Here is a 22,968-nt window from a genome sequence, read left to right on the forward strand (position 1 = left end):
AGATACAAAAAAAAAAAAATTTTTTTCAGATACATAAAAGAAATGCATTTAACACTATTTTAAACTGGTTTTGTAAGTAACAAAATAAGACCTCTGAAATACCTCTCTCTCTCTACATACTTCTATTTAGAAATACAGATTCTCTGATTTTAGTGAGACTTAAATTACTAACTTTTCCCCACAAGGGACAGAGATGCTAGGACTGGCTACACAAAAAGTAAAATCAATTATAAAATGTCAGAATGTAACAGCTGAAACAATACTTGGCACTGTACACCCCTTTACCTACTGAAAGCATTTGGGGCTCAAGCCTTTAAAAACCATACATACAAGTCTGGTCATGGATGTTTTAATGTAGGCCATATCTTTTTAATTTGTGAAAAAAATTAATGACTGAGGGTACAGGAGTACTGTTGCCGTCTATAAACCTGATGTATATTGTCATATACCACATAAACACATTTATCTTCCAATTCCAAAGGGAATGTTTATTAAAATAAAAGGCTCAAGTGTAACTGTCAAGCCAGTCTTTCTCAGGCCTAGTATGCATAAAGAAATCGTTGTTAACAAAGGACGATATGGACTACATACTAAAACGTAGAGACTGCTAGAACAAGTTTTGGGTGTATGAATGCCAGCCACCAGGGACATACCTGGTCTTTATAATTTTATACAGGATATTTTATTAGCTACTTTCAACACAATTTTATTTTGAAATTCAAGTAAGAGTTGACACTTAAAGACAATGGTAAAATAATGTAGTTATTTCAACTGCAAACATCAAACACTTCTTTCTTAAAGACAGCACTTTTTAAGATCAGTAATGCGTTACCCTGGGGTGGGGGAGGGGGACGCCTAGACAGATGAAGACAGGGGAAGCCAACTGTACTATCACAGCAGGAGTTATTCCGAAAAAATCACAAGGTTCAAGGATATAAATGAGATTAAGAGGAGGTAGACTTGAGTTTACTGCCTGAAACTCACCACAGAAGACCTCTATTGATCTGAAAAGGTCCTCTAAGCTGGTCTAAGCTGGCTTTCTTTCACCTACATATTCAAGTCTCTTAAATCTCACTGAGAGGGAGAGAAGAAAATCTAACCTTACCCCAAATTTTCTATTGAGTGCCAGCTCTCATCAATTTTCACTCTTCTTTATGTAACTTAGGAGTTCATCTTTCTCCATTTGGTAGCCGCTTTTTTTCCACTGTTCTCGCAACTGCTGCAGCAGAGCCCCGATTTCTTTTCCTGAAGAAATGCCCACTTTTCTGATGTCATGCCCACTTACAGGAAACGGAGGAACGCACCACTGCTGCATCTGCTGCAGAAGACCGTGCTCTCCCTGGTACTTGAGGAGCTCATATACGCGGGTGGTTGCATCAGATTCCCTAGCCTAAAAGCCAAAATCAGACATTTACTTCCAGCACACGTTAGAATGATTGCTATTGATCCTATCCTAAAATGCAAATAAATAACAGAGGTGAAATTTTTCATTTACAGTAAATGAAATCCACAGAACACACTGTGGGTCTTAGTGTTAATAAATTAGTTCTGACCAAGCCTATATATACTTACGTCTATAATGTAGTCTTGATAGGGTTTCAGTGGCTCTGAACTATCTGTTGCTTTAACTAAATCTTTCCTGTTTTTAACTATGAATATGCCAAGGTTCTTCTCTTCTTTTGAAATCTTCAACCTCAAATCCAGTTTTGTGACATCATCCTGTACTTTGAATAATGAGGCCAAGAGAGTCATTGGCTTTGGTGAAAAACCATCAACATTTTTACTAACTTTGTTAAATTCTTCCAAACTTGCATTAGTAGGTAAGCCTGGAAGGACAAAAAAAATTTTCACCAATTTTTACTTTTTATAGTGAGTAAATTTAATAAAACACACTCATATCCTCAACCAACCATGGTTACAGTATAGAAAACGCCCAGTCACTAGAACTCACTGGTTCAGTCTGATGCTCCATCTTAAAGGTTAACCACTGATAAACACTGCTGCTATTCCCTCCCATAATGTCCCCCAAACCTAAGGGAGTCCTAACACATGAGTTTCCATTAATGAACTACATCTGGAGGTCTGGAGGCCGTGGTGGTAGTGTCAGACTTGCAAGAGATACTTACTCATGACTGCCCACTGACCTACTCTCACAGACCATCCACCCACCCCTACTACCATTCAAAAACTGTATTTGACATACCCCCAAGTTTCCTGAAGTGTGCTTCAGCATAGATCACTGTTCTTTCTGAATATATTTATTAATTTCTATGTATGTCACTCTTTAAGTGCTCTACATGTATTAACTCACTGAATCTTTCATCCCTTCTCTTAGATGCTATTACCTTCACACCCCTTTTTTAGATTCAGCAACTAATAATCGAGGAACTAATCCAAACCACAGAGCTGATATGTGGCAAAGCATCATTCAAACCCAGGTCTGACACCGAAGGCCACTGTGTCCCACCCCTGACCCCAAAGTTTATCTTATTTTAAAACACTGCATTTCTCCTTTTGTATTAGTCAAACATTTTTCCCTATGAAATTTTAAACCAGATGTTTCACTGTGAAAAACTCAAATACTTTATAACTTGGCTCTCACCTATGTAAGGAGCCACATCAAGGTCATAGATGAGGTGAATCAAATGATTTACATGGTTACCAATAAGAATTTTTTTCAGTTCAACCCAAATCCTCTCTCCTGATATTCCAGCCAAGCCTTTTGCATTTTCTGCAATTGCTTCCAAAGTCTCAGGATCATGGTCACCAGGTTTGTCTACAATTCTCCCGTAAAACCTGCAAAACAAAATTCTCATGCCATGTTACCTCTATGTTGGCATATCACCAGAAAAATCTCATTTTGCATTTTACTGGTACTATTCTATACATCTAATATGAGACAACACAGATGATTTAGGTTTAAGAGGGGCTTTAGACATCTGTTTAATTCCTTACCTTCTTTTTGCTCCCAGATGACAAAATCTGAGAGCCAATAAAATTTAAACTAGCATGAACTAGAACCCTCTGCTCACTTTCATTTCCAAATCAGTGACTGAGACATTTAGAATGGCCATCAAATGTACTTCCTAAAACTGGTACCCTTACTGGAGGAATAATGCAGAACATTCTTGGAAAGCCTGGAATGCCATCAATGGAACAGTGTGTACAAAGCTTACTTGTCTGTGCCCATCAATACTTTGAAGAGTTTCAAATAGGACTGATCTAGCTGCACAGAGTGGAGTGTATTTCTAGCAATCTCAGAACTGGAAGCCTTAACGTATGCCTGTACTAACACCTTTAAAATTCAGTTCGTTAATAATGTAGATTAAATGACAGTAACTATGGATGTCAGTCTGTGTTCTGTTACCTGCAAGAGTGTTACAAGTACTCAAATTTAAGGGAACAGCACTGGGGTGCCTGGGTGGCTCGGTCGGTTAACCATCTGCTTCTGGATTAGGCCATGATCCCAGGGTCCTGGGATGGAGCCCCAAGTCAGACACCCTGCTCAGCAGAGGAGTCTGCTTCTCTCTCTCCCTCTTGCTCCAATAAATAAAATTAAATAAACAAATAAAGGACAAGCATTTACTGACAAAATATGTAGGCTCCATTACAAAATATCCTAAATATGATCCCAACCAATGAAAAAAATTAGGCATAAACTAGCCAGTCAGAATCATTTTTAAAAAGGGTTACAGCTCAGAGTTAAAAAATCAGTGCTACCCACAACACCATCCAAATTCATTTCATGCTTTTAGCAAGCTCATCTAAAACTATAAGCCATATAAAGGCAAAGGCACTCATTCCTCCATATTCCAAGCACCCAGCAAGTGGCTGGCCTATGGTAAACACTCACTTATCTATGTAATGAATGATCAGTGCAGGAAAAAAAAATGGACATTTAAACTGAATTTTATACAAGACCATCACAGAATGGAGTATCTGTGTTTTGGGGGAAAAAATAATAGGAAGTATCTAAGTATACTATCTCAGTTAGGTCACACTTTACTAATCAGTCTATCAGAGACAGACATTTGGGATGTCTCCATGTTGTTGACCTGCGCATTTCACATGATTGGAATTGTGCTCTGGGATATTAAAATCTGTATTATTAAAGTATTTTTTAAAAATTCTTACCGGAAATATCTTAAAATTCGAAGATAATCTTCTTGTATCCTCTGTTTAGCATGTCCAACAAATCTAACTTTCTTATTTTTTAAATCTTCATAACCACTGAAGTAGTCAAATAAGGTACCATCAAAACCTATTCATTAAAAAAAAAGGGGACAGATCACTGTTAGCAAATAGGAACTGGAAAATAAAATTCTCTTTTAAAAACTATTACAAACAGTAAAAACTAAGTGAAGAGTTACAAAGTTAAAATACAGACATGAACACCATTCATAAATACCCACTGTCAAATGAAGACATGATGGAATAAAAGGCTGTATTCACAACAGCAATTAAAAAGGTAATACCCGGGGCACCTGGGTGGCTCAGTGGGTTAAGCCTCTGCCTTAGGCTCAGGTCATGATCTCAGGGTCCTGGGATCAAGTCCCGCATTGGGCTCTCTGCTCAGCGGAGAACCTGCTTCCTCCTCTCTCTGTCTGCCTCTCTGCCTACTTGTGATCTCTCTCTGTGAAATAAATAAATAAAATCTTTAAAAAAAAAAAAAAAAAAAGTAATACCCAGAAGTGAAATGAATTGGTGTGGAGACACCAAACAAGCTGATTTTCAAGTTAGTATGGAAAAATAAACAAGAAGAGCCAAATAATCTGGAAAAAAAATAAACAGCAAAAAGACTCTGGAAGAACTAAACAATAAACCATGGGGGGGGGGAATTTATGATCTTAGAATGGGGAAAACCTTTCAAAATATAGAGTTAATTCTTAAACACAGGTTTGCATTCTATGGGCTCACTGAGAGGTAAATTTCTTTTTTCCTAAAGATTATATTTATTTATTGGAGAGAGCAAGATGAGCACAATGGGCAGGACTGGGGGCTGAGGGGTGTGGTGGGGAGAAGCAGGCTTCCTGATGAGCAGGGAGCCCAATTCAGGGCTTGATCCCAGGATGCTGGGATCATGACCTAAGCTAAAGACAGACACATTTAACCAACTAAGCCACCCAGGTGCGCACGAGCGCCCACATGTGTGTGTGTTTTTTTTTTTTTAACAAGACTATAGACATTTTTTCTCTTAATTTTTCCTAACATTTTCTTTTGTCTAGATTGCTTTATAGTAAGAAAGCAGTGTATAATACATACAACACACAAAGTTTGTATTAATCGATTGTTTCTGTTATCAGTAAAGCTTCCTACCAATAATAGGCTATTAGTAATTAAGTGGGGGGCGGGAGTCAAAAATTAATATGCAGATTTTAGTCTACTTGGGGGTTTACCAAGAAAACACACACACACACACACACACACACACACACACACACACACAACACACCAGAACCTTAAAAGAAACAATCCAACCACCTAAACATCAAGTATGTCTGCATGGCAAGAACCACCATAATGAAAAGCATAAAATAACTGACATACTGAGAAAAATATTTAAGTCAATATAGAATCAAATACCTAACTTCCCTAATACACAAAAAGCTCTTATAAACAAAAATACCATATATAAATAGAAGAATTAGCTAAAAATACCCTAAAGAGACATAAAAACCTTTAAAAATGCAGATTTTTTTGGAGCACCTGGGTGGCTCAGTTGGTTAAAGCTCAGGTCACAATCTTGGAGTTGTGGAATCGAGCCCCCATGGGGCTCTGCACTTAGCTTAGCTTGGTGTCTGCTCAAGATTCTGTGTAAGATCCTCTCCTTCTCCACACCATTCAACCATCCAGGTGGGGAGGTTGGTGATCCCAAGAGACACCGCCACTACTACTGGAAAACAACCACACAACTGAGTTCTGTTTCAAGTTCAATGCTCTTTGATAACCCAGATGCAGAATACTAGTAAGCTCAGGCTTAACACTTCCCAAACTGACTTATACGGCATCTTGATATGTATAGAATATTTTAAAGGCTCCAAATTCAAAGAAAAACAGAAAATGGGAGGGTGGAGAGGAAACAGGCAAAAATATGATTACAAAGTAGCAACTATGTGTGGTATATCTGTTCCTAAATGACAAGACTGGACTCTCCCTGCTGAGCACGGAAGTACTAAAGTCATTTTCAGTAAAAAAAAAAAAAAAAAAAAATTTGCAGGAAATTAAAAAACAAAAAACAGGGGCACCTGGGTGGCTCAGTGGGTTAAAGCCTCTGCCTTCGGCTCAGGTCATGATCTCAGGGTCCTGGGATCGAGCCCCGCATCGGGCTCTCTGCTCAACGGCGAGCCTGCTTCCTCCTCTCTCCCTCTCTGCCTACTTGTGATCTCTGTCTGTCAAATAAATAAATAAATAAATCTTTAAAAAAAAAAAAAAAAAAAAAAAAAAAGATCAGACAAGAGCAAGGTTCGAAAAGCAAAGTAACCAGAAATGCCAGAGCTCGTAATGCTTCATCCAGTAAGGCTTGAAAAAAGCCTGGACAGAAAAATGGGTTGAAAGTTAAAATTAGTGAGAATATCCTATCAGTGTGCACTTTGTTTTTTGCTTTGAATAGCACTTTCAAAATATGGTGCATAAAAATAAGAAATAAAGTTGAGCTGCTAAGAATAATGTCGTGGTTAAGAATGTGACCTCCGGAGCCAGGATGCTTAAGTTGGAATCCTAATTCTGCAATCTACCAGCTGCACGACTTTGAAGCCAATTACTGTGGGTTAAACAGCAGTATGTGCGTCACAGGGATGCTGGGAAGATTAAATTTCTGTGATGTGCTTGTGCCAGTGCCTGGCACATTGTAAGGGCTCAGCAAATGTTAGAAAACAGTAGTAGCACTAAGAATAGTTTTTATTTCTATCAAGCAGTATACTGGAAAGGAATATGAGCTTCTCTCTTTTAGTTAGATATGCTTAGGAGAAGCCAGTTAGCAAATTTTATACACTGCACTAGCTGGAGCAGTTCACCCTTAATGAGAATGAGCGAAGATGAAATAAACATGTGCAGTTTGGTCACATAATGGAGAGAAAACACTGCCCCAACTGGGCTCCCTCTGGTCATAAATCACCTAGGCTTTGGAAATCCAAGTTCCAATCATGGCGGTCTGTGACTTGAGCTAAGCTCCTTAAAATCTCAGCCTATTTCCTCATCAAATGGATTTAATACTTAATGAAGTTTTTCTGACAGTTCAATGCGATAAAGTGTATCAAGTAACCGAGAACCTAGTAGCTGCTCTAGAAACGCATCATTAATGCAGTTAGCAAGAGATGCCCATCTTGGCATACAACCCCCTTCTCCATCCCATGAAGCAAATCCTACTTTACAGGTTTTCCCCCACTGTCTCCAAGTTCATTTAAGGCCACATCACCTTTATAAAAGACCTACATTAATACCTGTTTTTGCTAACCAAAAGAAATCTGGAAGAGGATTTTCATTGTGATGACAGAGTAATTGTTTCCACACCTTATACCACCTTCAACTTGAAAGTGGTTACTAACACAGGATACTTTTGGGTAGCAAGGAACCTGTCCTTAATCCTTTCACTATTACAGTTGCCACAACTATGTTATGAAGAGTGGTTGCTTCAGCTCTCTTTTCTAATCCAAAGTCTTAAACACAAAAGGGCTTGACTACAATTTAAAGGACAAAAAATAATGCTTCAATAAAGCACTAACTTAATTCACCTATTATGAATCTCAAATTTTTTAACAAAAAAAATCAAGTTGAGATAATAAATGGGTTTTCTCTTGCATGCCAACTCTGATTACAGGTGATTCCTAAAATGCAATGCTATGAAAGAATCTGACCTTGTGTCTAGGCACAGCAACAGAAAAGGTGCTGAGGTCATTCACAAGTGTGTGCCGTGGGCACCAGAAAAGAGGAAAAAAAGCCTAGGGTGGGCATACACAAAAGACAGAGCAAGGGAGAATGATATGGGGGAAATGTATGTGGGTGCATTTTTCTTACCTAAAATGTTAACCATTTTTAGATGCAATTAATAAGTGGACACAGAATGTGTACATGTGTCAGGCACTATTCTAAAGACCTAAAATTATTAACACCTTTAATCCTCATGACAGCCTTGCAAAGGAAGCAGGTATTAGCACCCTCAGTTTACAGCCAGTGAGGCAGAGTTAGAATCTGAACCCAGGACTCTGGCTCTTGACTCATCTTTTAACCCATATGCTACACTCTCAGATGAAACTAATGCAACCTCTCAGGTTGGAGAACATTTCTAGAATGCAGATTCACTTGAAAAGGAGGCTTTCAGCAGCACCCGGGTGGTACAGTCGGTTAGGCATCCAACCCTTGGTTTCTGCTTGGGTTCGTGGGATTGTACCCTGCAATGGGCACCTCACCCAGAACAGGCTCAGCTTGGGAGTCTCTCTTTTTTGCCCTCTGTACCTCACCCTGTTCTCTCTCTCACATAAATAATCTATACCAAAAAAAAAAAAAAAAAAAAAAAAAAAAAAAACCGCTTTCAGAAAGATTAGATTAAAACATTATCTCCAGATATTACCTAAAAACATGGAATTTATAGTGAGATCTCTGCGTTCAGCATCTTTTTGCCAATCAGTTGTGAATTCTACCTCAGCATGTCTTCCATCAGTGACAACATCAATCCGCAGTGTAGTAATTTCAAAATTTTCTTCATGAAGCTGTAATGAAATGTTTTTTAATTAATTTTTAAGTATCACTGGATGAGTTGAAAAAAATAAATGAGTCCTGACATGTGTATCTTCTTTCTTTTAAAAGTCACCTAGTGCACATGTATTCTGAAACAGAAAGAAATCCACAATATTCAAGATAGATCCAAATAATATTTTTTAAGAAATAAATCCATCTCAATTAAAAAGGATGAGTCTGACATTAAAAAAAAAAAATGACAACTCTAACAAATGTTGTGACAGAGAACGGAAGAGGCCCTCAAAACAGTGTATTCCAATTCTTCATTTCCAATTAGGCTACTCTGAAATAGTTAATGGCTCCAGTTTGCAAAGAGCTGAATTCAATTTACAACAAATACCACTGAGCAAAGGACTGACAGAAGAAGAAATATGAACTACTAAAACCTTCTGCAATTCTTTTACTGGTAACCATCAATGATGTTGAGATAAAGTAATATATTTATCATGGGAAGAGAGATGAGCTCCAGCTGGCCAAAGCTGAGTAGCTTCAGGACAGATGACATACATGCTAAGCCCTGAAAACTAGTAGGTGCCGGGGTGGCTCAGTTGGTTGGGCAACTGCCTTCAGCTCAGGTCATGATCCTGGAGTCCCAGGATAGAGTCCCACATCGAGCTCCCCGCTCAGCGGGAGTCTGCTTCTCCTCCTGACCTTCCCCGCTCTCATGCTCTCTCTCCCCCCCTCATTCTCTCAAATAAATAAATAATCTTTAAAAAAAGAAAGAAAGAGAGAGAAAGAAAACTAAGTAGGATCTGCACATGCACATGTGGAAAGAGTATTTCAATGAAGAGAAAAGATGACCAAAGGCACATGGAGAGAAAGAGGGATATATGCACAAGAAGTACTGCTGACAGATAGCATGTTAGCATTTAGTGGTAGACAGCAAAGGTTTTTACATGCCACTGAGGAATTTGGAATCTCCTCAATAGGAACTGAAAGCTAATAATGATCACTTTAAGTCTATTCTAGAATTCCTCTCAATCTTATTTCTTTTCTGGAAACAAGTTAGAGCTCACGATAGGGTTCTAGAACTCAAGAATTTGAAGCACAACTTTTCTCTAAAGGTAAGTGGTAAGAAAAGGGTTTGAAATATGGAAGACTGAAAATCACTGTGGGAAACAGACCCCTGGAATGTCTCCCTTATCCAGGCAGAGAACCACAGATTAACTCAGCAGAAAGACTGAACTATAAATAGTCACAATTTGGGACACCAGATACAGATGATGGTGAGAGTGAAGTACTACAATGAAAACAAGATAAAGGGGCGCCTGGGTGGCTCAGTGGGTTAAAGCCTCTGCCTTCGGCTTGGGTCATGATGCCAGGGTCCTGGGATGGAGCCCCGCGTCGGGCTCTCTGCTCAGTGGGGAGCCTGCTTCCTCCTCTCTCTGCCTGCCTCTCTGCCTACTTGTGATCTCTCTTCCTCTCTGTCAAATAAATAAATAAAATCTTTAAAAAAAAAAATGAAAAAAAATCAACAAGACCCTCATTCTCTTTCCCCTCTTGGTTTCTCAAATGCTAATAACCAGGCTTGTTCTAACCTGAATGACACTAAAGGATTCCCCGGATTTCCCCTAATGAAAAGGCCTGCTGATACTAAATTGGTGATTCCATAACTACCTGGCTGACATTTCCTACACAAAATTACAGTAAAGTTCTCAAGTCACTTTACAAACACCAAAGGCTCACCCAAACTTAAGAAGAGAACCAAACCCCCATCTAAGGAAAGCCAACAGGAAAGACAGAAAAAGCTCAGAGGAAAGAGAGACAGTGTCAAAGTAACTATAACTGATATCCTAAAGGAAGTAAGATAATGCATCTGAAACAAGAAGAGGAAGTTTTCAAAAGAAATATTCTGAGAAACCCCTCTTAAAAATGTTAAAAATAGCAAAGGTTGCAAATATAAGAGACTGGATGATGAAGTTAAGGCGATGTCATGTAAAGTAAAATAAAGATACGAATATAAAATAGGAGAGGGGCGCCTGAGTGGCTCAGTCAGTTACGTGACTGACTTCAGCTCAGATCATGATCTCAGGGTCCTGGGATCAAGCCCCTAAGACTCCGAGCACAACAGGGAGTCTGCTTCTCCCTCTTCTTCTATCCCTCCCCACTGCTTGTGCTCATTCTCTCTCAAAAGAATAAAAAAATCCTTAAATAAATATAAAATAGGAGACAAAAAATAAAACCAGAAGATCAGTCCCTATGGTCCAACATCCAACATCACAGTAGATTCCAAAGGTGAAGACCCTGAGCAAAGGGGACGGAATTACGAGAGGATCACAAAAAGGCTCACTAAGTGTCCCTGATGCAAAAACACATCCAAACCAAAGCACAGCATTTCAAATTATTAACACTACCTAAAAAGATCACAAAGTCTTCCTTTTAAGGGGTGAAGGGGGGGTTCTGGTCTGAGGAGAAATCTGAATGAGCTCAGACTTCCCAGAGGCAGCACTGGCAGGTGGGAAACAAAGGCTTTCCATTTCTGAGTGAAAATGATCGCCAGCCTGGAATCCCACAGCCAATAAAACAATCAGACCAGTGTGAAGGTAAAATAAAAATATCTGCAGACATGTAAGGCTTTTTCAGGTTTCAGATGATTAAAATGAGAGCCATAAATAAATAAATAAACAAGCAAATAAACAAAGAAAGGAAGAAAGAAAGAAAATAAGAAAAATTATCACATAGGACTCGAGAACCAGGAAGTCTAACAAGGAAGAGGCCAGGAAATTCCCAGGATCCGGTGCCGGCCAATCTCAGGACGAGGAATGTGGCGCCGGCCCACAGCACGCACATGTAAGAAAAGAGAAGGCACCAGGTGAGGTGGCTCAAAGCACAGGAACTGAAACTTGATGGGTTTCGTCTACTGAGAGGAACTTTACAGAGTACAGGAATGAATTAGTGGCACACAGAGAGCTACATAAAAGAAAAATCCTGTCAAGTGCAGGGGAAAGCAAAATCACCTAAGAAAGACATGCAGGCACGATACACTTCATAATCCAGCTGTAAGCAATACAGTCCTAAGTGAAAACACCGAACATGAATTCGACCAGACACGACGGTCCAAGCATAGTGTGACTCTCCCGGGCAGCAAGTCCGCACATAACTGGGAAATGTGAAGCAAAGACCAACACTGCAGCATAGAAACGACTTTCTAAGAAATGTGGAGCTAACAGGTAAGTACGATAAAAACTGATCGGAAGTAGCTGTAGCAAAGGAGGGTGCAGGAAGAGGGAGGAGAGACGGACATATTTTTAGTAGTTTTTGTCACTTGCTTTTTAAAACTAAAAACACACACAAAAAAAACAAAAAAAACACGTAAAACTTTTAAAAATTACAAAAAAGACAACGTAATTGCTGTCAAACCTTCCACTCACCCTGGCAGTAATCGTTCCATGCTTTTCTCCTTTGTTGTTTATCATACGAATACCCGCGGCCTGAAACATGTCCTTCATTTGAGCAGGGGTCGCAGTGGTAGCAAAGTCCACATCTTGAGGCTTGACTCCATTTAATAAATCCCTCACTGCTCCTCCTGCTATTCTTAACTCATGATTTTCTTTGACAAATAATTCTGAAAGGAGAAAGAATATTTTTTACTTCAATTTACTTACGAATTACAGAAGTACAAGGTTTTTCCAAACTATTAGGGAGAGCAGAAATTATTTAACTGCGCCTTTCCATATAAAAATTAGAATAAGGCCCACAGAAATGAAGTTGATTTACCTAGAGTAGAATGCCTCTCACAACTCTGAGAGCAGGGAAGTTGCAGATTGTTTTTCTTGCCAGATTCAGAATATAATTCAGAATTATCTCTGAATTATCTTCCACAATCCCCCAAGGTCACCGATACACATTTTAATTACAACCAAAAAGTGAACAATTCTGCTTTTTCGCCAAGTTTCTGTGCATACTTCAGAAATTTGAGGTGTTCTTAGACATATTTCCCTTTGTGTACTGATGCTGAGGCTACAATGTTCATGCATGAAACTATGACACTGTCAAACATTAGTCTATCACCCCAAGTGTGATGTTACTACTAAGAATCCATCAAGAACTAATCTGCAGGGGCGCCTGGGTGGCTCAGTGGGTTAAGCCGCTGCCTTCAGCTCAGGTCATGATCCCAGGTCCTGGGTTCAAGCCCCACATCGGGCTTTCTGCTCAGCAGGGAGCCTGCTTCCTCCTCTCTCTCTGCCTGCCTCTCTGCCTACTTGTGATTTCTGTCAAATAAATAAATAAAATCTTAAAAAAAAAAAACTAATCTGCATACAATGTTTATTTCTGCTCCTCTCTGAGCTCTAGAAAAGCCACAGGAAATCTCAGACTACTGTGAGGGCCTCAGTACAGGAGACCCAGAATGGACTCCTCTAGGTACTAGATAGACAAATTCCACTGTTAATTACTCACGACCAAAGGACAGCATATGGCACCCAGGGAGAATGACATCCAGGAACTGGCCCTTATACAACCCCCTGAGCCTTGGTATTGCCACAAACTGGCCTGGCACCCACAGTCGGGCCCTGCTGTTCTCCTGTTGAACACTATGTCAGAGAATACCCACATCAGACAAGTCCACTCGGTGACCATGACGGATCGGTTAAAAGAAGACAACTAGTAAGCATGTCTGAACACAGGAGACATGAACACTGTCAAGGACACCACCTTATGACAATTAATATGTGTGACTTCTTATTTACCCATCGGTTAACAGATCATAGCGCTGTGTTCTCATCTTCTCACCTGAAAGGTGAGAAAGCAGAGAGCCGTGTTCTCACCTTCGAGGTAAGAATCAAGATACCCGGGGCACCTGGGTGGCTCAGTGGGTTGAGGCCTCTGCCTTCGGCTCAGGTCATGGTCCCAGTGTCCTGGGATCAAGCCCCACATCGGGCTCTCTGCTCTGTAGGGAGCCTGCTTCCACCTCTCTCTCTATCTGTCTGCCTCTCTGCCTACTTGTGATCTCTGTCTGTCAAATAAATAAATAAAATCTTTAAAAAAAAAAGAATCAAGATACCCATCACAGATTTATCCTTGCGTCCTGATACCACCTAACCCTCAGGAAAACTGTACTTCTTATACCCACCCCAACACAGAATATAAGCACAAATCCTACAAGAAGTCCTTTCTAAAAACCTTCGGCTGAGATACTCCAACGTTCTCCATGGTCAGTGTTCTCCCTCACTGCAAGGACTAATAACTCACCTGGTCTCTAGCTGGAGGGCACTGACCTGAGCACTGAGGGAAATACATCAGAGTTCTGGCATCCCTAATCACAAGTTAGTATGTTAACCTCCATCCCTACCCGAAATCTGTGCTTGCTCATCCTCTTCCTCTTCCTGTTCTTCCTAAACCTTCAGCCCAACTCTGGAGACTACCTAAAATGATCTGCTACTAAGTAACAAATGCTCCCTCCCTCTACCTTCTGGCCTTAAAGTTTTAGCTGTCCCAGACCACCCTAAGTCCTGTCCAAGAGTATGTGATCATTTCCTCTCGTTCCACATTTCTAATCAAGTCCTACTGACTCTGTCTCTAATAAGGGTTCTTTCATATAGGGTTCGTGGTCTCTTAAAATATAAAAACCATGTATGATAGTCAGAAAAACAAAACCAACAACAAAAAAAGCCATATATGTTACTCCAGTTTTCATGAGATTTAGAGAGGTCCATGACCCCGTAAATTAAGGACTGTCAAAATGTTTCTGGACTCTATCCTCATTTTTCCCTAGTTCAGGGCTTCTTCGTCTCCTTCCTGAACAGGAGTGCTACACCAGCCCCCTGAAATCCCACTTCCACTGTCTAGACAGAGGGTTCTAAATCACTCGCTTCATTAGGCCATGCCACTGTTGCTCTGACTACTCCCAGCACAGTATCTACATTTCTGCAAAACATTATACCAGGGCTTCCTGACCCACTTCCATCTCCTCTCTTACTAATCTCTGCATCACGCTTCACCCTCAAACTCTTCCTGTAGTTTCCCTCTCTAACTTTGCTTGAACAGGTCACTTCACCCAAACACCTTCCCAACTTACTCACCTAGAGAGCAGCTGGCCATGAAATGCCTTGGTGCACAACTCACACCAGAAAGACATTTTGCATGTCAGTCACTCCTACCTAAACCGAACTTTCAGGAAATACTATTACTTCAAACCACACAATCTCATCTATTCTACCCTCTTTTCCTCTGTTTTTCTAATGCTGGTCATGACCACCAAACTGACTTTACGGTCACTAGTGGGTTACTATCCACAATGAGAAAAACACTGATCTAGCTTATCCTTACTCATCTTTTGTGATTCAGGTTAGAAAGCCTCTCCTAATGGTGGAGTTAAATTAATCTCTTCTAAGCTACTACAGAAGCCTTTTTCTTTTTTTAAGATTTTATTTATTTATTTGACAGAGATCACAAGTAGCAGAGAGGCAGACAGAGAGAAAGGAAGGGAAGCAGGCTCCCTGCTGAACAGAGAGCCCAATGTGGGGCTTGATCCCAGGACCCTGGAATCATGACCTGAGCCGAAGGCAGAGGCTTTAACCCACTGAGCCACCCAGGCATCCCCAGAAGCCTATTTTTTATGCATACTAATTATATTAAAATTGCCTGTTCAGTCTCAGGGTAGAATACCTATCTCACCCATCTTTACACCAACACGGCTCATGACGGAACCTAACTGTGATATCCCTGCTTCAAAAAACATAAATAGATCAGAGTGACCTCACTGTAAACTGTATTTTTTAAAGGTTTTCTTCCTTCACTACAGTAGGAAACTATTGTGAAATGCAAAAAATTAGTTTTACTTTCATTTGAACCTAGTTTAACAGGAGGAAGAAGGTCAAGACTGAATACAAGATAACCTCTGTTTTAAGAGTCTCATGCGAACTCAACTAAAATAAAATTCTAAGTTCAAAGTCACCTAATAACTGCATTACACAAAGAGATCCAAAATTTAAAGTAATCTATTCATCATTTTGATTAGCCACATGGAAATGGATAACTATTTCCAAAAAACTCACAATTCTAACATTATAATATAACTGAGAAAGGCGTATTAAGGCATATGCATGTGCCTGTGTGGAAAAGCCATAAAAACTGTAAATAATGCAATGACTTTATACTGACCTAGAAAAGTAGGAATTATCAAGCTTAGACACACTTTTTCCTCAATTACTGGTATCTGCAATCTCACAGAAATCCACATTCCAATGATATACTCAGAAAAATAATACCTAGTACAGCTAAATTTAATTGTAAATTTAAGCCTAAGACTTAAGAAATGCATAATCTCATCATTCCAAACTATTAATAGTAAACCTTTGTAATTATTATCATCAGCAATCAAAAGGATATTATGTCAGAAAACTTCTATGATTGTCTTTTTTTAAATTTACTTTTCAACCTAATTTTCATTAACTTCTTCCCTTTATAATTTTGAATTTTAAGTTTTGGAGGCAGGGGATGCAGAAAGTAGAACTAAAATGGGAAGACCATCTCATGTCATGGCGACTACTACCAAAGACCATCTCATGTCATGGCGACTACTACCAAAGACCATCTCATGTCATGGCGACTACTACCAAAGACCATCTCATGTCATGGCGACTACTACCAAAGACCATCTCATGTCATGGCGACTACTACCAAAGACCATCTCATGTCATGACGACTACTACCAAAGACCATTTCATGTCATGGCGACTACTACCAAAAAAGAAACGATCTGTTCTTTAGTGTTTCCAGGAGCTCCCAAACTTGAAGAGTGATCAGGTGTTCCTACTGTCCCAAAGTAACTATGATGGCTTTATGACAGCACATACCAAAGCAGTTTAAAGCTAACCACTGAATGCTAATGCCCAGCATTTCTTACGGACCACAGCCAAGTGGCCAAAGCAGCCCTGGTTTGTCCAAACAATGTTTGAAGTTCAGTCTCATGTACAGAATGGGGGAAAAATCTCCTATGCCCCTAGCATGCCTCTACGATGTTGTCCTCAAGCAAAAGGAAAAATAAATTACATGAAATAAACTGACAACTTATAAAATCCTATAGAGTGTACAGATAATCCACTCTCTTAGCTTCCCTAAGTCTTGCATGCTGGGAATTAATTTCACATGTGGCAAAGCAGCTACTAGGATTCAAGAACCGGTATAGTATTCAACTGCATAGCATCACCTCACAATAGCCATCGTGTGTGTGTGTGTGTGTGTGTGTGTGTGTGTGTGAATTGTTTTCTTGCAGAACACCTTGTTTTACCAGAATATGCAAGTCTTAGAAAGTAGCAAAAACCAGGTAAAACCAACTATTTGATTTTCTAACTAATGAGCCTTACGCTTAAAGATTCCATTCTTGCCACTTCCACTCTACCCTAAAAAAAGTCAACTTTAGAATATTTCCACGCTACCATTTGCCAGGCTTTGGAGGACAAGACCCTGCGGCAAAGAGATCTGTATCTTCCCACCATACTGAGTCTCTAAATCCATAGGATTTTACCTCTTAAGGTAGAGACAATTCCACTCTTGAGGTAAGGGTTAGTAAGCCAAATGAAAATGGTTAAAATAAAAGATGTTCAAAACCTATAGCAATCAATATCCAGAGCCTTGTTTCCAAAAGAAAAATGCAGAAGGACCTGAAACAGGCCACTAAGAGTTAATTACCTACATCCAAGCATTTGGCACCTTTCTTCCAAGAGGCCTCTTGCAACTGAAGATGAGAAGATTAGTAGCTGGGAAAGGCATATAAAGAAAGAACAAGCTTGAATTCAACTCAGATTTGAAGCTTCTCAACTTGTTCTGTTCAAACAGTAGGCATATGTAGTTACTGAACTGAGCACCTGAAATGTAGCAAGTCTGAATTAAGATGGTCGGATGCGCTAACCTCTAGATTTCAAGGACTTGCAAGGAAGGATGTGTAACAGCTTAATAATAATGTTTACATAAATTTATATTTAAATGATGGTATCTTAAGTGATAAAATGAAATGCTATACAAAAATAATTATTAAAATTAATTTCACCCATTTCTTTCTACCTTGAATGTGGTTACTAGAAAAGTAAACACTGCACATGTGACTGGTATTTCTACTGGACTGGAGTTTCTAGCATTTTTCACTGTAATGACAACTCAGCATCAAGTATCAGCTTTAGACCCTCCACTTCAAGACCACATGAAGAATCTATATGAATCAACAAGTTCTGGACCACAAACCTCTGACATGTATCTAAAAAAGCATCTAAATTCAGGAATAGAAAAGTAGCTCTGGGAATAAACTCATACAAGGAAAGTCAATTTAAAGCCATGGTTCCTCCACCTTCTGTGCATCAGAATTAATGGAGTAGAGTTCTTATAAAAATTTATAGATGCCCATCCTCCCCAGAGATTCCAGTCCGGTAGGTCAGGGTGGGACCCCAGCATCTGTGTATTTTAAAAGCTCCCCAGGTGAACCTAATGCACAGCCTGGGTTGCCACTGTACCGGTCATGTTTCTACACACAAATACCTTTATGTATTTCTGAAGGGTCCATAAAATACCACCTGCTTGGAAATGCAACTGTGTGGCTGCTTCAGCAACAGCATAGCTGATACTGAGGACCTAAGTAAGGAATGGTAAGACTGTGGCAAGCAACATGAAGCTGCTGTAATCAGGGACTTAGCTTAGGTCATTTCCTGTGCCCCTTCCAGTAAGTCTGGCATGTGCACAAACGGAGGAGATTCCTATTTCCTTCTGTCTTCAGTTCACTCAGAAGGCATTTATGATCAGGAAGGACATGTATATAGCTTGGTGGTTACAAGCTAGGTACTGAAAGCAGACTGCATAGCTCTCTAGTTATTATTTAAAAATTTGGCATGTCCCTAAGCCTCTTTCCTCATCCACAAAACAAGAAAAAAAAAAAAAAAAAGAATCTACTCATGAAGTTAGTAGACCCAATTCTGTAATGTATCTTTAAAGTAGTCAGCATAAGATAAAAAAAAAAAAAAAAAAAAAGAACCATGCTTTTTAACTGAAGTCACTGACTGACTCTTTTATGTCTGGCTATAGTTTTAGATTGCCTACAGTAAACCTTTCTTTCATTAGCTCAACAGCAAAACAAAAACAAAAACAGCCCTGAGTGTTGGCTAAAACACATTAAGCCTCCATTTCTCCATTTACCTGGCCTTCCAATGGAAGAAAGCATCCTAATCTCTCACCTGTCAGACTCTTCAATCCTTCTGTGAACAGTGACTGAAATTCTGGAGACTGCAGCTTCATTGTAAATAGATACTGCTTGAAAAGGCACAGCCTACTCCAACTACAGCTCAGTAATGGCCCACGCCAGGGATTCAGGCACCTCAGCATCTGGGGGTCAGAGTCACCAACCACACATCTACAAGACAAACACGCAGGTGCGATAATGAAATTTACAAGGGAAGGAAAATAAAGGAATATACTGCAATTCTATTTCACATCTGAGAGACCCTCATCTCCTGTTCAGATGAAAACACTGAAACCAGTGACAATTTGAGACCAGATCTAGGCTTGTGGCTGGCGATGCAGTCTGGTACTCCTGAAGCACTTACTGCTAGAGTCGCCTTACGCATTTTACTGTTACTCTCTGGAGCGATGGGTTTCAGTTACAGCTTCAGGAGAGCAGGCTGCCAAGACCAGGGGTTGCAGAAAAGGAAACTCAAAACACGGCACACTCACACGTTTGCCACTGTCCTTCCCCACCGGCACCGAAGATTATGTCCCAAGGGCATTTCCTAGGCACTAAAACATTTTCCCAAGACTTGTCTTCCTGCCCGCTTTTTTCTCAATCACCATTCCTTCCCGTCCTGCCGGCTCCTGAGTCTCACCCACACTCTCCATGTGAAGTGGGTCTCCGTGAGGGACCAGCAAGATTTCAGGTGGCCCCTACGCAAACCACTAGAGAGCCACTGCCTTCCGTGGTAAGCCGGTTTCAAAAAGCGGCGTTTCCCACCAGGGGGCGAGACGCGTCCTCCCCGCCCAGACCACGTGGGGAAGAAAACAGAGTGCTTCCAACTCCGCCTCAAATCAGAAAAACCCACTGAGGACCCTGGCCTTGAAGTGGCGTGTCCCGCCCCTCACACCAGGTGCCAGACCAAAGACCCTTAGTGAGACCCCCGGGGGCCCGGCCACAAAGAACGGAAAGTGCCCGGGTAAGCCCTATGGTTCAGCCTGCGGTCACTGGAACGTGGCAGGGACGCGGCCCCACGACCTGCACGTCGAGCTCGGTTCCGCAGCGGAGAGAGCGCCTCTTACCGCCCCAGGCTCGCGCCCTCCCCCGACCAAGCGGCCCCGCGCGAAGGAAGGCTGGCCTCCTCATCGCCCCGCTGCCCACCCTGCGGCGCGCACCCGCACGCCCCCTGCGCGCCCGCTCACCAGCCCCACCGCCGCCGCCGCCGTCGTCGCCGCCGTCGTCGCCACCCCGCGCACTTCCGGACAGCGGACGCCGTAACGTCACCGACGCGCGTCTGTCGTCAGCGAATGGGGAAATCGCAGCGGGACGTGGGCGGGGCCCGAGTGGACTCTCTCCGGCCCTCCCTCCTCCCTACGACAGGGCTAGAGGCGGAGGGCGGTTTTCCCGCGCCTCTGAAGCCAGCTACCCTTCACCCCAGGTGGTGCTCCTGGGGAATTCGAGGCACCAGAGTCGTTTACTTCTTTTAACTACATCTCCCTACACCTCTTTCTTGCCCTGGGGTGGTCAAACGGCCACCTGCGTTTCATGCCTGTGTGATCTTGGACAAGTATCACTCTTTTCCTTTGTAAAATGAGAAGGTCAATAAAACCAATTTCAGGGGGTTGCCAGGCCCTAATGTCATGTTACTTCCCAGCAAGCAGGGGATGCACAGAGAATGTTATTATTCTTGCCTGAGACACTTTGTCAGGTTTCAGACACACTACTTCTAAATTTAAGCCCTCTGGTTCCTTGAAATTACTGGGCATATTTTATGTTCCCACCTGGTTTTTGTCAAGTCTGAAGGCTATTGCAGCTACAAAGTGAAAAACTTGGATTTGATTCAGTTCTTTCATTGTTTCCAAGGCAGAGAAGAGTAAATAAAGTGCAAAGGAGTAGAAGCAAAGCTCTAAATCCTTAAAAAGGCATATCTTCAATTAATTTACTCATTATCTTTAAAAACATAATAAAATAGGGGCACCTGGGTGGCTCAATAGATTAAGCATCTACCTTTGGCTCAGGTCATGATCCAAAGGTCCTGGGAAGGAGCCCTGCGATGGTCGCCTTGCCCAGCAGGAGGTCCTCTTTTTCGGCTCCCCCTCCTCTGGCTCCTACACACTCCCTCTCAAATAAATAAATAAAATATTCTAAAAATAAATAAAATAAAACCTGCATCATATGTTTTCAGAAGTATAGTCTTTTTAATAGCATTTTAATTTCCCTAAATTTTTCCAAAAAAAACTCATGTGCCATAGTATTTCTGTGATTTCCAATGATCACACCTCTTATCTTCAGGGCTACTAGATATCCCATTTTGAGAAACACAGGACTAATTTTCCAAGTTGCTGTTCAGAGGCCAAGCATTGAATGAATATATTCATTCAATGGAAATGAATATATTCATATCCTAACTAGGTTGTCCAAGCCAAAAAAAGAATTCAATGTGAAAGGGCATAGACTCATAGACACACAGACTTTAACAAGATAACAGAAGATGTTCTGGACAATTTTATGTCAACAAATTTGACACTGAGGATGAAATGGACAAATTCTTTGAAACAGACCTCAAAACACAAACAGAATGAAATTTAAAAATCTAAATAGTCCTTTACTATTAAAGTAATTGAAGTTTGTTCAACCAGCTTCCCACAAAGATAATTCCAGGCCCGGATGGTTTTAGTGGTCAAATTTATCAACCACTCAGGGAAGAAATAACACCAATCTTGCGAAATTTTTGTTCAGAAAATAGAAGGGAAAACATTTATCCTCTTATTTAGGGCCAGCATGACACTGATAACAAACCTGAAATAGATATAACCAAAAAAGAATTTATACATCAATATCCACATGAACCTAGAAACACATATACTTAATGAAATATTAGCAAACTGAATCCAGCAAACTGGATTTTGATCAAGTGTCATTTATCCCAGGAATTCGAGATAGGTTTAACATTTGAAAACCAGTCATTGTTATTCACCATATTAGCAGACTAAAAAAGAAAACTGTATGAGCATCCCAATAGGTACAGAAAAGGCATTTAAAGATCACACTTATTAATGATGATAACTCTCAGAAAACTAAGATTAGGAGACTTCCTTAATCTGGTGAAGAGCATTTATGAAAAATGTACAGCTACCATCATAGTTAATGGTAAAATACTGACTATATTTTCCCTGATAGCAGGCCAAAGATGTCCAGTTTCACAATTTCTTTTCAATATTTACCATAGTTCATAACCATTAACATGAGAAAAAAATAATCAGGAAAGAAGCGACATTGTCTTTTCAAATGCCATAACTGCGTAAGAATCGACGAAACTACTAGAATAAGTGGATCTAGCAAGGTCTTAGGATTCAAGTTTAATAATTTAAAAACAAATTTATTTTTATTCAGTGGCAACAAATATAAATAAGTTTTAATTTTTTTAAGGATTTTGTTTATTTGACAGAGAGAGAGTGCGTGTGAGTGAGCAAGGGGAAGCACAAGCAGAGAGAGCAGGAGAGGGAGAAGCAGACTCCCCACTGAGCAGGGAGCCAGATGCAGGCTCCATCCCAGGACTCTGGTATCATGACCTGAGCAGAAGGAAGACACTTAATTGTGTGAGCCACCCAGGTGCCCCAGTAAGTTTTACTTTTTTTTTTTATTATTATTATTTATTTCTTTGACAGAGAGATATCACAAGTAGGCAGAGAGCCAGGCAGAGAGACAGGGGGAAGAAGGCTCCCTGCTGAGCAGAGAGCCCGATGCAGGACTCGATCCTAGGACCCTGAGATCATGACCTGAGCCAAAGGCACTGAGCCGCCCAGGTGCCCTGTAAGTTTTACTTTTAATAAGAGCTTAAAGTATAGAGATACAGATTATAATATAGAAGAAGCTACATGGTTAGCAACCAGTCATGTAAAGACAGGCAACATCATCAGTTATTAGGGAAATACAAATTGAAACCACAATGAGATGCCATTACATACCTATTAGAATGTTTCAATCAAAAACCTGGTAATGTCAAGTGCTTCGGAAAATGTGGACCAAACGGAACTCATACACTGTTGATAAGAATACAAACTGCTGCAATCACTTTGGAAAAC

At 40.5% G+C, this 22,968-nt stretch overlaps 1 protein-coding gene across 2 annotated transcripts; it reads right to left on the minus strand.

Annotated features, from left to right (window-relative positions):
• Nucleotides 1-467: 467 nt before the first annotated feature.
• TRNT1 (tRNA nucleotidyl transferase 1) lies at nucleotides 468-20,212 on the minus strand. 2 transcript variants are annotated; one of them, XM_047746408.1, is made up of 8 exons: nucleotides 20,086-20,212; nucleotides 18,894-19,069; nucleotides 12,105-12,298; nucleotides 8,567-8,705; nucleotides 4,135-4,261; nucleotides 2,603-2,796; nucleotides 1,573-1,826; nucleotides 468-1,390 (listed from the first exon to the last, which is right to left on the minus strand). In XM_047746408.1, exons 2-8 carry the CDS (start codon nucleotides 19,039-19,041, stop codon nucleotides 1,136-1,138), a joined length of 1,311 nt encoding a protein of 436 aa, XP_047602364.1. In that variant the 5' UTR covers nucleotides 19,042-19,069; nucleotides 20,086-20,212; the 3' UTR covers nucleotides 468-1,135. The 2 variants fall into 2 exon arrangements, with proteins under 2 accessions (XP_047602364.1, XP_047602373.1); XM_047746417.1 differs by having other exon boundaries at nucleotides 20,059-20,168.
• Nucleotides 20,213-22,968: the final 2,756 nt, after the last annotated feature.

Source organism: Lutra lutra, chromosome 1 (genome assembly GCF_902655055.1).
Source record: "Lutra lutra chromosome 1, mLutLut1.2, whole genome shotgun sequence".
Classification (NCBI taxonomy): domain Eukaryota; kingdom Metazoa; phylum Chordata; class Mammalia; order Carnivora; family Mustelidae; genus Lutra; species Lutra lutra.